General features: G+C 39.9%; 1 protein-coding gene across 2 annotated transcripts in view; it reads left to right on the top strand.

The window, feature by feature from the left end:
* Positions 1-13,602, top strand: part of ANTXR2 (anthrax toxin receptor 2) — a 182,290-nt gene that overhangs the window by 71,842 nt on the left and 96,846 nt on the right. For both annotated transcript variants that reach the window (XM_019534309.1, XM_019534308.1), the window contains exon 10: positions 10,732-10,807. In XM_019534309.1, the coding sequence (XP_019389854.1) occupies positions 10,732-10,807 (76 nt within the window). The remainder of the gene's footprint in view (positions 1-10,731; positions 10,808-13,602) is intronic.

Genomic DNA, 13,602 nt, shown 5'->3' with positions numbered 1-13,602 from the left:
GCCACTTGCTCAGACAGTTAATGGCATGACAAAATGTGAACCCAGACACAAAGATAGGCCACAAAATATTTGAAATATTTTTATAGATGGGTTCCATTGCACCTTAAATCAAACTTGTGGCAAGGTAGCTGATTTTTGGTTTCAGTCCTGGGATGGAGCTAGTTTGAGACTCTCAAAGCTGGGACCCAACAACCAATCATTGGTTCTGGCCCTGGGACTGCATGGTTTGTGCTGGGATGTGGGTACCTGGCTCTCAACTTGCTGGTGCAAAAGGAGTCCAGGATCATGATGGCATGAAAGGTTCTGTGGTTGTTGGGATCAGATTCCATTGCACCATTAAATGAATGTGTTCCAGGAACATGCCGAAAAGTCAGTACCTATCTCAGAAAATAACATTTAGTTTCATGGATGAGAAGATTTTGGTAAAACTCTTCAGGTGCTGTTGATATATAACCATCTAATCTATACACATGCATACACAGTGCATTCTTGATTTACCAGTATCAAATCTGGACTAAAATGACATGCTCTTTACTGATGTATTAGTTGAAACAAATTTCACTCTATTAATGCATAAGTCCACAATTTTTTTTTCCTAAGGCTGTGAACAGGATTTTAGCTATTTTAATGCTGGCACTTGATTCCAAAATATCTTTAGTCACCATAATTTTAATAACTTTTTGAGCAGTTGCCAGTTTAATTTTCAGTGCGTGAAAATTGGAGGTAAATTATTTATTACTTGCAGCAAATGTCTTTCACAATTTTATTTAATTTTTTCATCTTTTTTAATGGATCATAAAATGGCAATCTTTTATTGGATGCTCATAAAGAAAGGAGCAAATGAATACTTTGCAAATAGGTTACTGTGGGTTGAAATGTCAGCTGTATTTCATAGAGTATGAAATTCCTTAGACTAGAGCTGTACTGACATATGGCAGTAGGCCATATTCCTCTTCTGTAACAATAAAACAGCACTGGACATAAAGAACAGAAAGAGTGGGGCCTGTTAGGACTTGTTTGACATCCATTTTTTGGTAATTTTTTTATCATAGTGGTCACTGAAGTTTCAAATGGTAAAACATGTTCTATTATAATCTCATATTTTCAGTTGGGCATCAATACCTGAAAATAAAAGAGAAAAGAAATTTCATGGTTGGCCGCTGGCTGGAAAGTGACATTTTAAAGAAAAGTACAAGTAAAATACCACCAATTATTTTTAGGTATGGGAGGTGAAAAATTACATGTTATACTACTATTGTAGAACACTAAGTACAAAAATCTAATCTACTGGAAAACTTTTATATACTAGAATTAAAAGTGATATTTAGACTGTGGTGGATACATATACCAGTTAGTTGTATATAAACAGTGGCTCAAGTTTAAGTGCCTGAAGTCCCATGGGCTTGTGTTGAGGGGGAGTTGACTAGACAAGCATAGAATTGCTAGGGAAGGGCATTGTGGGAAGATTGGGGATGGTTGCTGTTGAGTCCTCAAGCTACATATAATAGAAACAAGCTTGAAGGGACTCTAATAGCTCTTCCTTGAGCCTTTGGTGGCTCATTCCAGCTGCTGCACCGGACAGCAAGAAGCCAGCAGTATTTGGAGGAAATCAGCCCTTGAAATCTGAGCTCAGAACCGGCGAAGCTTAGTTGTCTGTTTATTATCTCTTGCTACTGCTTCTCTCCTACTTGTATAAAACACATGCAGGATGTTTAATGCATTTTGGACCTGTCATTATAGGGGGCAAATGAAGGCCATTGTTATGTTACTACAGCAACCTCATTATTTCTGTTTCCTGAGTCTTTGTGGTTTATAACAGGAATTGACCCAAGAATGCAGTTTTGTTTCTCTGCAACTTGTAAGTTTTGAGAACTTGTTTTTATTCACACTGGAAATGTGTGCCACCTTAGGAAGAGGTGTTGTGAGTGTAGTCTGGTAGTTAGGGCAGCATCCTAGGATGCATGAGCAGATTTAAATGAGAGAGTTCTACTCTTATTCAAGCAGGACAGCAGCTTGAATGCAGGCTTCATATATTCCAAATTAGTGAGTTCCCTAACAATTAAATGATAGAGAGCTCCCCTATGCCTGCTCCACCCTGTCTTGTCTTCTCTGTGAAAAACATTTCTTCCCAGGCTTTGATGAAGCAGTGCATTTTGAGAGAACTTTATTTCACCTAAAATGTTCTGACTGGCTCAATTTTTGATGTCACATTAATGTAATCTTAACACTGTTGTTACTGCAGTCACTTATAGGGACTGTGGGACAGATCAACTATGTGCTTAAGTGGATTAGATCCATTGAAGTCAGTGAAGTTATACTGATTTACACCAGTTGAAGACCTGACTCACTTTTGGTCTCCTATTTATAATTGAATGAATCTTGTGGGTTTTTTTTATATGCTCTTTGGCAACTGTATGGTAATTTATGCAGTGGTCTGTTCAGAAGTTTCTCATCCGTTTTGCTTTGGCTCGTATTTGGTAAATACTTACAACTTTAGCTCAGGGGTATTTGGCTTGAGCAAAAGAGAGATTCCAAATGTCTGGGAAGAAATTTTAACTGTGCTGAAGTATGTAACTTGGATCAATGAATGGGTAACAGCGCACATCAGAAATACACAGCATCCTTTTTAAAGGATGCAACATTCTTAAAGGGACTTCTAAATGCACAGCTAGTCAACTGGATATATTTAGATGTCTTAAAGTTGTGAAAATGCTAGATCAAACCACCTCCTAGAGTGTTTGTAAAGCAGTTAGCATGTTGTGGGCAGTGTTTTAAAGAAGCAAATAGTCACTTGAAGATCGATGTATTTGTGTAGATTTACAAAACCACTTTGCCCTAGCAACCAAATATTTGTTGCGTGCAGATGTTTTTAGAGCAGCTCTAAAGATTGGTTCCAGGCAGTTTGAAGTCTAAAATACATTTAGGTTTTAGTCATGCAGTCTGTCCAAGGAAAGAAACAGTTCATATTATCAGTCTGTGGCTGAGATTCTCAAAAATAACCAATTGCTTAGGGTGTCCAACTTTAGACCCTTTTGAAAAAGGGCCTAATCTGAAAATTAGCAATCAGAAATCAAGGCACCTAAAATCACTACCCACTTTCAAAAGTCACAGTAATTTTTTAAAAGCATGTTATGGTGCATTATTGGTGTTTAAATCTGTTATAAGCTAAGACATGTTATTTTTTTTAAACACTTATTAATAGATGGTGAATGTTAATATATTTCTAAATCTCTTTTTTTTTTTCTTGAGTATTTGAGAAAGTAGGGTGTTTAAGATGTGGGAAGTATTTTGCAGGATTCCTAGTATCACCATGGACTGGCAGTTTACGGACATACCTCCTGCATTTTTTTTTTACTTTAAATTTAAAGACTATATTTAGTTCAAGTGAAGTACAGAGTGCCCACAATACATAGGTACTAAGAAATCAAAATAAATAAACTATTTCTCATATCCCCCAGACATGACAATTTCAGGAAAGAAATGATTTTGTATCTTGACATGTTCATCGTTTTGAGGATGAGATAATTATCTGTATGAGTTCACTCTATAGCTTCTGGAACTAAAAGAGTATGATCAACTCCTATGAAAATCTCAAATGGCTTATCCCTGCAGCTGTGTATCAAAATGGAAGCTGATACAGAAATTGGTTGTCCTTAGTTTATTATATTTGAGTTGATAGTTGATGTGTTCAGTGAGCCTGTTGCTTGAGATTTTTGTCACAATATTTGACAGCTAAAGGTTGGGAGAACATGCAATCTGATAATACCAACTTGGCAAATGGCACAAGGGACCTAAATCTGCTCTTGCTGATATCAGCGGGAGTTTTTACCTTTGGGTCGATTCTCACTTAGACATATGGATATTCTATATATGTTTTAAGAGTGGTATAAGGCAGTCTTAATATTTCAGTGGGAACAGAATTACCACATTTACTCAAATTAAAGTCAACCCTGAATTTAAGACATCCCCCCAACAATCGGAGTCTATACATGCAAAATTTATACATTTGTTATAATTTTCCAGGGATAGAAGCTAATTATTGAGGGTTGTTTAAAATTTGCCCCCTTCAACCCACTATACAGCTACAGTAGGGAAAATAGTAGCTGGGCGGGAGGGGGTGGTTTGATGGCTCTCTTGCTCTCTGCCCTGCCATTCTTCCCCCTTGCAGGCTTCCTGCCACCAGCAGCTACCCACCTACACCCAGATCCCAACAGTCTGTCCCCTCTCTGTTCCCTTTACTGTCAGATGCTGATGGGCTCTGCTCCCTCCTGGAACACAGTACATGGAAGCTCAGTCCTTGCTGGGCCATACAGCAGTGTTGGTGCTGCTGACTTGCCAGGCAGGGACTGGGTTTTCATGTGCTCTGTGGCCACAAGGGAACCCCACCTGCGCCTAAGCCAAGCCATGTCTGACAATGAGGTGGTGAGGGTGGGCAGAAGCTGGAGGGGGCAGGAGGCTGTTGTGGGTCTGACTCTGGCCCTGACCTGGGCTTGGGGCCAAAGTCAGAGTGCAGCAGCTGCCTACCCCCTCCCCCTTTTCTCCCTGCTCTGCTTTATATACAAATCCAAGACTAGGGGCTTCCCCCCATGCTGATGGGGGAGCACCTCATCTTAGATTCAAGTAAGTATGATAAATCCTAATTACAGTGAAAGTAGCTTCATCAGTGTTGGTTCCACAAAAAAGGGATGCTTTTTATTTAATAACTTCCATTTTCCCACTTCTGTACATTGTTAAGTATTTTCTCATATGCAGTATGACTGATACAGGTGGTGGTATGCAGCACAGTGTTCAGAAACCATGGCTGGAAGCCTGAAGTTCCAGAGTTGTTTCTGTGACACTGGCTTATTAACACAAAACAGAGCTTCAGTTGTAATTAACTAAACTGTACAAGCCTACTATGCTTCAGCATAGACGTACCAGGTCCCAGCTAGGAAAACATGCCTGAGGAACAGCATTAATATAGAAGCCAAAAAAACTGCTGCTAGAAAAAATAATGACATGCCTCAGGAGAAATACAAATATCTGACCCCTCCAACTTCTGGCAAATTAAAAAATATTCAACACCACACCGTGGAATGATCCTATATAAAGAATAGGTGGAAAATTCCTGTGGCCTCAAGAACTAAACAATGAAAATGTCCTTTCTCAGTAGCAGTGGGATGTATAAGGTGTTGGGTAGTCTTAAACTTAACAGCTGGAGTTTTCAGATAAATCTAAAAATATTATGCTTAATAAGTTGATGAAGCTGTCTCTCCATGTGTGGTGCTAGAACAACCTCAACTTAGGTGCATCAGCTAATAGTTCACTCTTTCAGGATATGCTACCAAAGGTAGCTAGTTCTTGCTTCCCCAGAGGAGCAAATGAACAAGTATGGGAGCAGAATGGGGAGATTTGGGATAGTAAGTGTTACAATGAGCTGTGAAAAGGTGGAGTTCTGCTCTGTTATGTGTATCCTAAAACAGGGAGCCTTGCATTGTGATGTTTGGAATACAGCATTAAAAGTGGATGAATTACTATGTGAATAAGCATTCCTAGGAGTTAGAGTCATTCTGCAGACCTAATGGAGAATATGTCCCTAAAAAGTTCAGTTGCCTGCATAGCTGCTGATGTGTTTTGTTTTCCAGTAGCCCAGCTGAAAAAGAAAGGAGAGGAAAAAAAAAAAGAGGAGAACCTGAATACACAACTGACCTTTCAGTTACTACAGCTGGCAGTGGCATTTAGTCACTGAGACATTTTCCATTTTTGTTTTGTATGTTTTGGACTGCTGGTAGCACATTGAACAAATCAACTAACTGCCAGAAAGGAACAGAAGATGATGAAATAATGTTAGAAAATTTTACTGCCCTGATGTATACAAAGTGTTTCAGTAGAAAGGCCAGCATTGCCAAGTACCAGCAGGGAACTGCCAAGATGGAAAAACCTGGAATTCCTACGGATTCTCTTTCATGTCCACATTTTGAAAATAAGCAAAATGAGTGATAGGAAGAATGAGCAACTAAAACTGGTTTGAATTTTCAGCCATAACTTGGTACGATGCAATGAAAATGATAATTGCAGTCTGTTGACCAGATTCAGCCATTCTCATTCAGTGGTGAGGCCAAAATCCTGTTTGCTTCAGTGAGCACTTTACCCAACAAAGGACTGTGGGATTGGCTCAAATTGTAGAGAAGGGCTGAGAAAGCACCAAAAATATAATTTTTAATAAATTTCAGGCATCACTGGAGATAAAAAAAAAAAAAAAAACAAAAACCAAAAAACAAAAACAACCCTGTTTCCATGTGTATATTATAATGCAAGGTCTCTGATTTTTTAAAACCTAATATTTTGCATCTAAAATTCGTGTTACTTGATGAATGGCCTTTGAAAATTGATCACTGTAGCTACAATGGGTTCTTATTTTAACACTATTTTAAGCCAATCTGTGAACCCCTTGCTTATGGCCCCACTGGTATAGATACTGAAGTTCATTAACCCCTGTTACAGGACTTTGTTCCCTGGGTTAAACCCTGACCTCAGTGAAGAAAATGGAAATTTTGCTATTGAATTAAATGGAGCCAAGGTTTCATTTTAAATATTAGAATAAAATAATTGCTCCTTTACAGATTTCTGTGCCCCTAATTCTGAATGGGAGGTAGAGATTCATTGTATTTTTAAAAAAATCAAACAAAAAAAATCATAATGCATGTAGAATAAACTATTTTAGAAATGTCATCATTTGAAACAAAAAAAATGATAACTTCAAAAACTGGTATCGGCATTGTGTTTACTTCATACTGTAACTTCATGTCTGAAATAGGGATAAGCCAACTACCGTCTCCTTTGAAGTAGAGGTTTTCTCGGTCTCTTTTGCAAATGTATGTATAAGAATCCAACATCAACCTGAAAGTGATGTTTTATCAAATTGATTTACTCCTGAAGATTGGAGATGTTGATTTGATTTCTGCTTACCGGCCTGAATCCTGAGTTTGCTTGATTAGGTACATTCTCACTGAAGCGGTGCCTTTTGATAAGAACTGTCACTATATTACTAGCTGATGTGCTGTAAGTAATTACAATATACTTGATTTTCTTTCAGAATAAGACTACTTGAGAGTACTTATATAATGCCACATATGATCAAGACGCTATCCCAACAAATAAACAGAAACTCTTTGTAAAGCAGACAGAGTAAATGTTTTTATCTCTATTTTACTCATTTTAATCTGATGCTGAGAGGTGAAATGGTTTGCTCAAAATCACAAAACAAACCACTGGCAGCAGAACTTGGAGTGCAGGGCACAGTAAGGTCTGGAAAAATAAAGCAGCAAAGCCTCCATGAATTAACTACCTATTCTTATTACTGCTACAAGAAATCTTTGTAAAATGTGAAGGGACAAATCATCTTTTATGTTCATGAAACAGCTGAAATGAATGTATTTTCTTGGGTGTAGCTAAGGGAAGAACTTCCTGGAGTGTTTATGTTCTGTAGCACATGTTACTGTGCGACTCATGCTTAAAGTAGGCAAACCAGAAAAGAGGAAAAAATGAAAATGTGAGGGATTATCTTTCCTCTTTGAATGTGTTTCAGTTAAAATTACAAGCCATAAAGGATCCTGTGCAATTAATTCATACTTGTGGGTTGAATTCTTCTCTCAGTTATGCTTGTGAACCATCTTTAACCCAACAGAGTTAAAGGGGTATAAAAGCACTTGATCCAGAACCTGTTGAAGTCAGTGAAAATAATTTCTATGGATATGCTTGTACCCATGCAAGGCAGTACCCCTGGAAGCAGTGTAGCATTCTCAGGCTAATTGGGGCATCTTTGAGCAGAGCTAATTAGACTGGATGTAGCAGGCTACATTGCTTCCAGTCTGGGAAGTTGTGTATATGGAGCAGTGGAGAATATTTTAGCATGGCATTGCTTGGCACAGTAAGTAAGTACTATAGATGTTCCGTTGACTTCGGGAGCCTTTGGCTCAGTGACCAGGGCTAGGGACAGAAAGTACACACAAACTGGTTTAAGTGATCAGAAACTGGTCTAAATCTGTAACAGAACAGAAGCTCAGTGCATATAAACCAGTTTCAAAATGGCTGAAACTGGTTTGAGATAAACCTGGTTGAATGTAGTATCAAACTTAACTGATTTGGGTCAAACCCTTTTATGAAACTTCTGTCCCAGACCCTGGAGAGCAAACTTTGATTGTGTGTGTTAAGGTCAAAGCTCATGTTATGATGTGCAAAATCTAATCCCATTTAGCTGAGTATTTAGGGTACAATCCTAGCTCACTGACAACAGTTGATGGTTTGCCTTTGATTTAATTGGGAGCCATGATTTCACCTTTAAGGTTTGTTCTTAGAAGTTAATCACAGGTTTAAATACAATAGTGAATCAAAGCCTTGGCTCCTATAAACTTATACAAACCTAAACCAAGTGCAGATTTGGTTTTGAGACCAGAATGCAGATCTTGTTGGAAATCCTTACAGGATTTCTCATTAAACTCTTAGGACACTTAAGATGCTTAATGCATGGAAAACTAATTCTACTGTGCTTTTGTGTGGCTGAGAAAAACCGTACTAATGTGCTAATGCATGGTAGATTTAGTCTAATGCGCATTGTCGTCACTTAAAAAGCATCCATCTGCACTAATGTGCAGTGGCATTCATATGCACTGTGCATTAAGTTAGTAACTTTTATTACAGTTACTAACTTAATCCATAGTAATTATGGTGCATTAATGAACATGTAGATGCGCCCTTAGTGTATTTTTGAATGGTTTAGAAATATTATAAGAAGAATGTATTTCAGTGCTTTCTTTTCTGAATGTATCTAGAACGGGAAAGAATTGTCAGAACAAAATTAAAAGTACCAAAAACTGGAAAGGTACAAACAACAACAAAAAAGTTAACAGTACTTCTTAATGTCTTGACTCATGGGTTTATGCTTTTCTTAGGAAAAGGATAGTGTGTGTAAGGTGGGAGAGAGGGGGGTGAAGGAGTCCTCCTTTTTGGAAATTCAAGTTTTATTTTTTCTTTACTAGTTTAACCATTCCAGTTTATAAAGAAACTAAAGGTTTTTTGTTTCACTTGGCAGCACAGTTCATAAAACAGACCACTTAAAATACATTTTTGTAATAGAAAGAACTTAATACAATTTTCCTAAAACCTGAAACAGAAATCCGCTAAAATAGTTTCAAACTCAACATCAACTAAAATGCTTGTGCTAGTACAAAAAAAATGACGTAAGTGGTATACATGACTAATCATGCTATCTACATTTTTATTTAATTATATCCATGATTTTAAGAACTGTCTGAATCATATGAATCAGATCCAGAGAAGCTGAAGAGTTGTCTTCTATTTAATATTCACCATGTGTTGTTTTCTTCTAGGCTTAATCTGAAAAATGTAAACCACTTACCATGTGTATTGCTATGATATTTATACACTATTTATAGAAAGCCTTGACCACTTGTAATTAGCCAGCATTTTTAGCTATGCTGGCTACATATTACTAAAGACATTTGTATTGAACAGAGATAATGGTGTTGTTTTTATTGGCAATTTTAAATTTGTTTCAGAACATTGTGTGATTTTTTTTTTGTTGGTTTTTTTGGTTTTTTTGTTTTTTGGGGTGTAGAGTGATTAATACTTGCAGATAACTGTCTTGCTCAAGGATATCTAACTGGGATTCAAATATTGACCTTTTCTACATGGGTAGTTAATTATTAAGAGACTCATTTTACATTCAGATAAACTAAGGCAAAGGTAAGTTAACCCAAAGCACCATGCTTGGTTCTCTAAGCTGGGCAGCTAACTCCATATTAGCTGAACGGCTAAACATGTGAACTAACTAAAAGCAAATGCACTATGGAATTTTCTAAGAACTGTGCATGCTTTTGCTTTTGTGACTTCTGATGCACTGTGGCACTATGTGGCCTTGCAGAAGTGCCATACTGGGTCAAACCACTGGTCCATCTAACTCAGTATCCTGTTTCTAACAGTGGCAGGAATGGATGCTTTAGAGCAGTGGCTGTTAACTGGCAGCATATGTGCCATAAGTGGCACAGGCAGCCTTTGTCTGTGGCATGTGGCAGATTGGGGATGAAACTGGCAGCACAGTGGTAGATAGGGTAGGGATAATAAAACAGAGCAGAAGATTGGGTGGGGGAAGGGGTTTGGCAGGCACTTGGGGAGACAGCAGGGCTTAATATTTGCCAGGCATGCCAAAAAGGTTGGCCTCCACTGCTTTAATGGGAGAATATTGAATTGAGTACAGCTAGAGTGATCTACCCCCTGTTCATTACCCTCTCTGGAATCCACTGTCATTGGTTTGGAGATGCCTCCAACCAGAGGATACAGATCTGACTGTTCTTTGTAATAGCTATTAATAGATCTAATGTCCATGCTTTTTGTTTAATCCATTTTTAACCTGGCTGTACTATCTGCTTCTACAACCTCTTGTGGTAATGAGTTCCACAAGTTAACTGTGCATTACTTTTAAAAAAGTACTTTCTCATGTTAGTTTTAATTGTGTCCGACTAAATTTCAATGGGTGCCCCCTACTTTTAATACTCTGGGTCTTGATGGGAAATAGTTGTCTTTTAACTTTGTCTAGACCCTTTTTCCAGACCCTAGGTGTACCATACTTCTTGCTTTATTTTAAGCAAGAGTGACTGATGGAAAATTCCTCCTTGCTATGTATAGCTTTTCTGATTTATTTACTTGTGGTTTTTTTATTGTTATTATTTCCAGAATAATGAAAGTTCAAGTGAGTTGGAATGGACAGTCTTTCTTCACTGACTCATTAACGATTACTGCTTCAGAATGTGTAAGTAAATGATGGACATAATTTAATGTGGACTGTGGAAAGTTTGATACTTGTATAGATAACCTTATCCTCACATAACCTTGTGGGTGTGAAAATCTTAAAGAAGAGCTATAGCTCTTCAATAATATGTTAAAAAACAGAACTGTAAAACTACATTTAAATGTAGGGATATATAATAATATCTCCTAAGTCCCCATTCTAGATAAATGTAGATTCTTTGTCGTATAGAAATTCAGTGCTCCCAAAGAAACTTCAGCTGACTGTCTGTCCTTGATGAACTGAATGCTAATGAACAGACTTTTCTGCAGTTATATGTCAAATGATTCATTTAATGTTTCCTGTTAAAAGTGGCAGACAACAGTATGTTTAGTTAGCATTCTGCTGTGCATGAGTCTATGCTGAAAGAACATTTCCATATATATTATGTTAAATTTCCAAATAATATACAAATCACATGTTTTGCCCAGCATGATTAAATGGATAACCTTGTCTCCTGACAATAGGGGTGCTCAGTCCCTAGCCTGTGGATCAGATCTGGCTCTGCTCATTAGACTGGGCCTACCGGGCAGTGCAGGACCTGATCTGGGAGCATGGGGCTGGATAAGGGTGGGACAGGGCCCCAGAACTCAATCCCAGCATGTGGGACCAGGCAAGGACAATGTGGGTCCCCAGAGCCTGATCCTAGTGTGCAGAGAAGCATACTAGGTGGTTTGGGGCCCTGGAGCTCAATCCTAGTAGGCAGAGCTGGGTGGAGGTGGCTTGGGGCCTTTGGATCAGCCCTGCACCACTCATCTGGCCTGTGGGGCCAAAAGGTTGACTGGCAGTGCTCTGTAATATATATATAGGGTTTCCTTTTTTCATCACCATTTCTTCTTTTGAAAATTGCTTCAGAAATTGCTGAAGTTAGATTCTCTACAGAAAATCTAATTATAAAGGGGAAACCAGGGAAATCCCCCTCTTCCTCCAGCCAATCTTTTTGCTGCTTCTAAATGTTCCATACCCTGTCAGTCAGGAAATGGAATTAAGTTTTCCATATGTGCAGTGCCTGTCAGTCTGCGTTATTATTTCCTCAGTATGTTGCGATGCATTATAGTTGCTACAATGTGCAACTATAGCTTTGAGGCCACTGGGTGACTTCCACCTCTGTAGGGACCTGCCCTCCAGAGCAGGTATAAATACAACTACATCAAAAGAGACATTTGTGGTATAGTCATTCACTGATCTAGTTACAACATCCAGGGGGAAGATCTGGAGAGGGGTTGTGCTGGTGCCTGGCAGTGACCATGACACCTCTATAGTGGCAGCACGGGGGGAGTAAATTGACTTCATAGCTCATTATAATCTACTTGATTCCTTCTGAACTCTTGATTCTGTAGGTGTTAATGACCCTCTTCTTCAATTCTGCTGTCTGTTAGCTGCTCCTAGTAATGTAGTTCCCATTTCATAGTCCTACAGATTTTTTTTTTTTTTTTTTTTTTTAGCAGTCGCCATACGAGATTGACATGTGACTGGGAGTTCAGACATTAGATGTAGAAATAACTTTCAATGTGCTATCCAGATGCTCTAGGAAGCTTGTTTTTTGTTTTGTTTTATGAATATGAACAAGAGACGTACCTTTAATGTATGTTGTGTTATATGATGATCAAGGATCCGGGTTTTCCATTTCCCATGAAAAAATGTGGATTTTCCTCTTTAAAGTGAGAAACCATGAATTTCCCTTGTAGGTTGGCAGAGCAGCTAACAGACAGCAGAACTGCAGAAAAGGAGAGAGGGTCATTAACACCTACAGAACAAAGAGTTCAGAAGGAACCAGTAGATTATAATGAGCTACAAAGTCAATTTTCTCCCTCACTGCTGCCAGAATAGAGGCTACTTGGGGCTGTGAGGAGCTGGGAAGGGCGATGGGAGGTAGAAGGCACCACATTCATGTATGCATTCACACACATGTCATTGGCAGTACAGCCAGGCAGGGTGGTGGTAGCAGCCCTGGCAGCTGGATAAAGATAAATTTGTGGGACTGGGGGAGGGGGTAGTTGGAGGGCCAGGCCTTGGGGACCATTTGGGTACAGTCCAGGCATGCCCATTGGTAATGCATCAGGGCAGCATGGCCTCCCCAGATTTCTACATGGACAGCAGGGCATAGGGCTGCATCCTGGCTGGACTACCACAGAGGGGCTGCCTCTGCAGTCCAGCAGGCGGGACCCAGCGTGGAAGGGCAAAGCGGGGCAGGGAGATTCAGTTTTGCTGCCGCCACTGCTGGGAGCTCCTCACCAGCTGTACCACCAAGGTGACATGCCCCGCCTGCCCAGCAGGTGGTGCCTCACCATGGCAGTGTGGTTGGCACGGGGCTTCTAGTGGCAGTAGCAGCATCAAGTCTCCCTGCTCCATGCTGCCCTCCCATGCCAGATCCCACCTGCTGGACTGTGGATGCACCTAGGGGGGAGGGCAGCAGGGCTGGGAGCCCCAAGCCCCACAGTGGGCAGCCCACATCCTCCTCCCACCCTCACTCTCCATGGGATCTGCTCAGCTTCACTCTGGCCATGTCATCCACTGGCAGGAGAGGGGAGACGAGGCCAGGCTCCGTGCTTCTCCCTTCACCCCAACTACAGCAGCTGCTGCCTTTCATGTGTGGTAGCTGGGGCTCAGGTGCTGCTGGCTGGCTGTGGCTGGCACCCACAAGGGCAGAGAGTAGGGTTAGGGCAGGATGCAGCCTCTGGGTCCTGTAGCTCTGGTAGCTGGGGGCCTGCTCTGGCAGGGTTGGTGGGGGGCAAGGGGCTGCAGGTTGGAAATGAGGC

This window comes from Crocodylus porosus, unplaced genomic scaffold (assembly GCF_001723895.1).
Source record: "Crocodylus porosus isolate Cpor-Errol unplaced genomic scaffold, CroPor_comp1, whole genome shotgun sequence".
In the NCBI taxonomy this organism is placed as follows: domain Eukaryota; kingdom Metazoa; phylum Chordata; order Crocodylia; family Crocodylidae; genus Crocodylus; species Crocodylus porosus.
The sequence above is the reverse complement of the archived record's forward strand: the minus strand, read 5'-3'. Positions and strand labels throughout refer to the sequence as shown.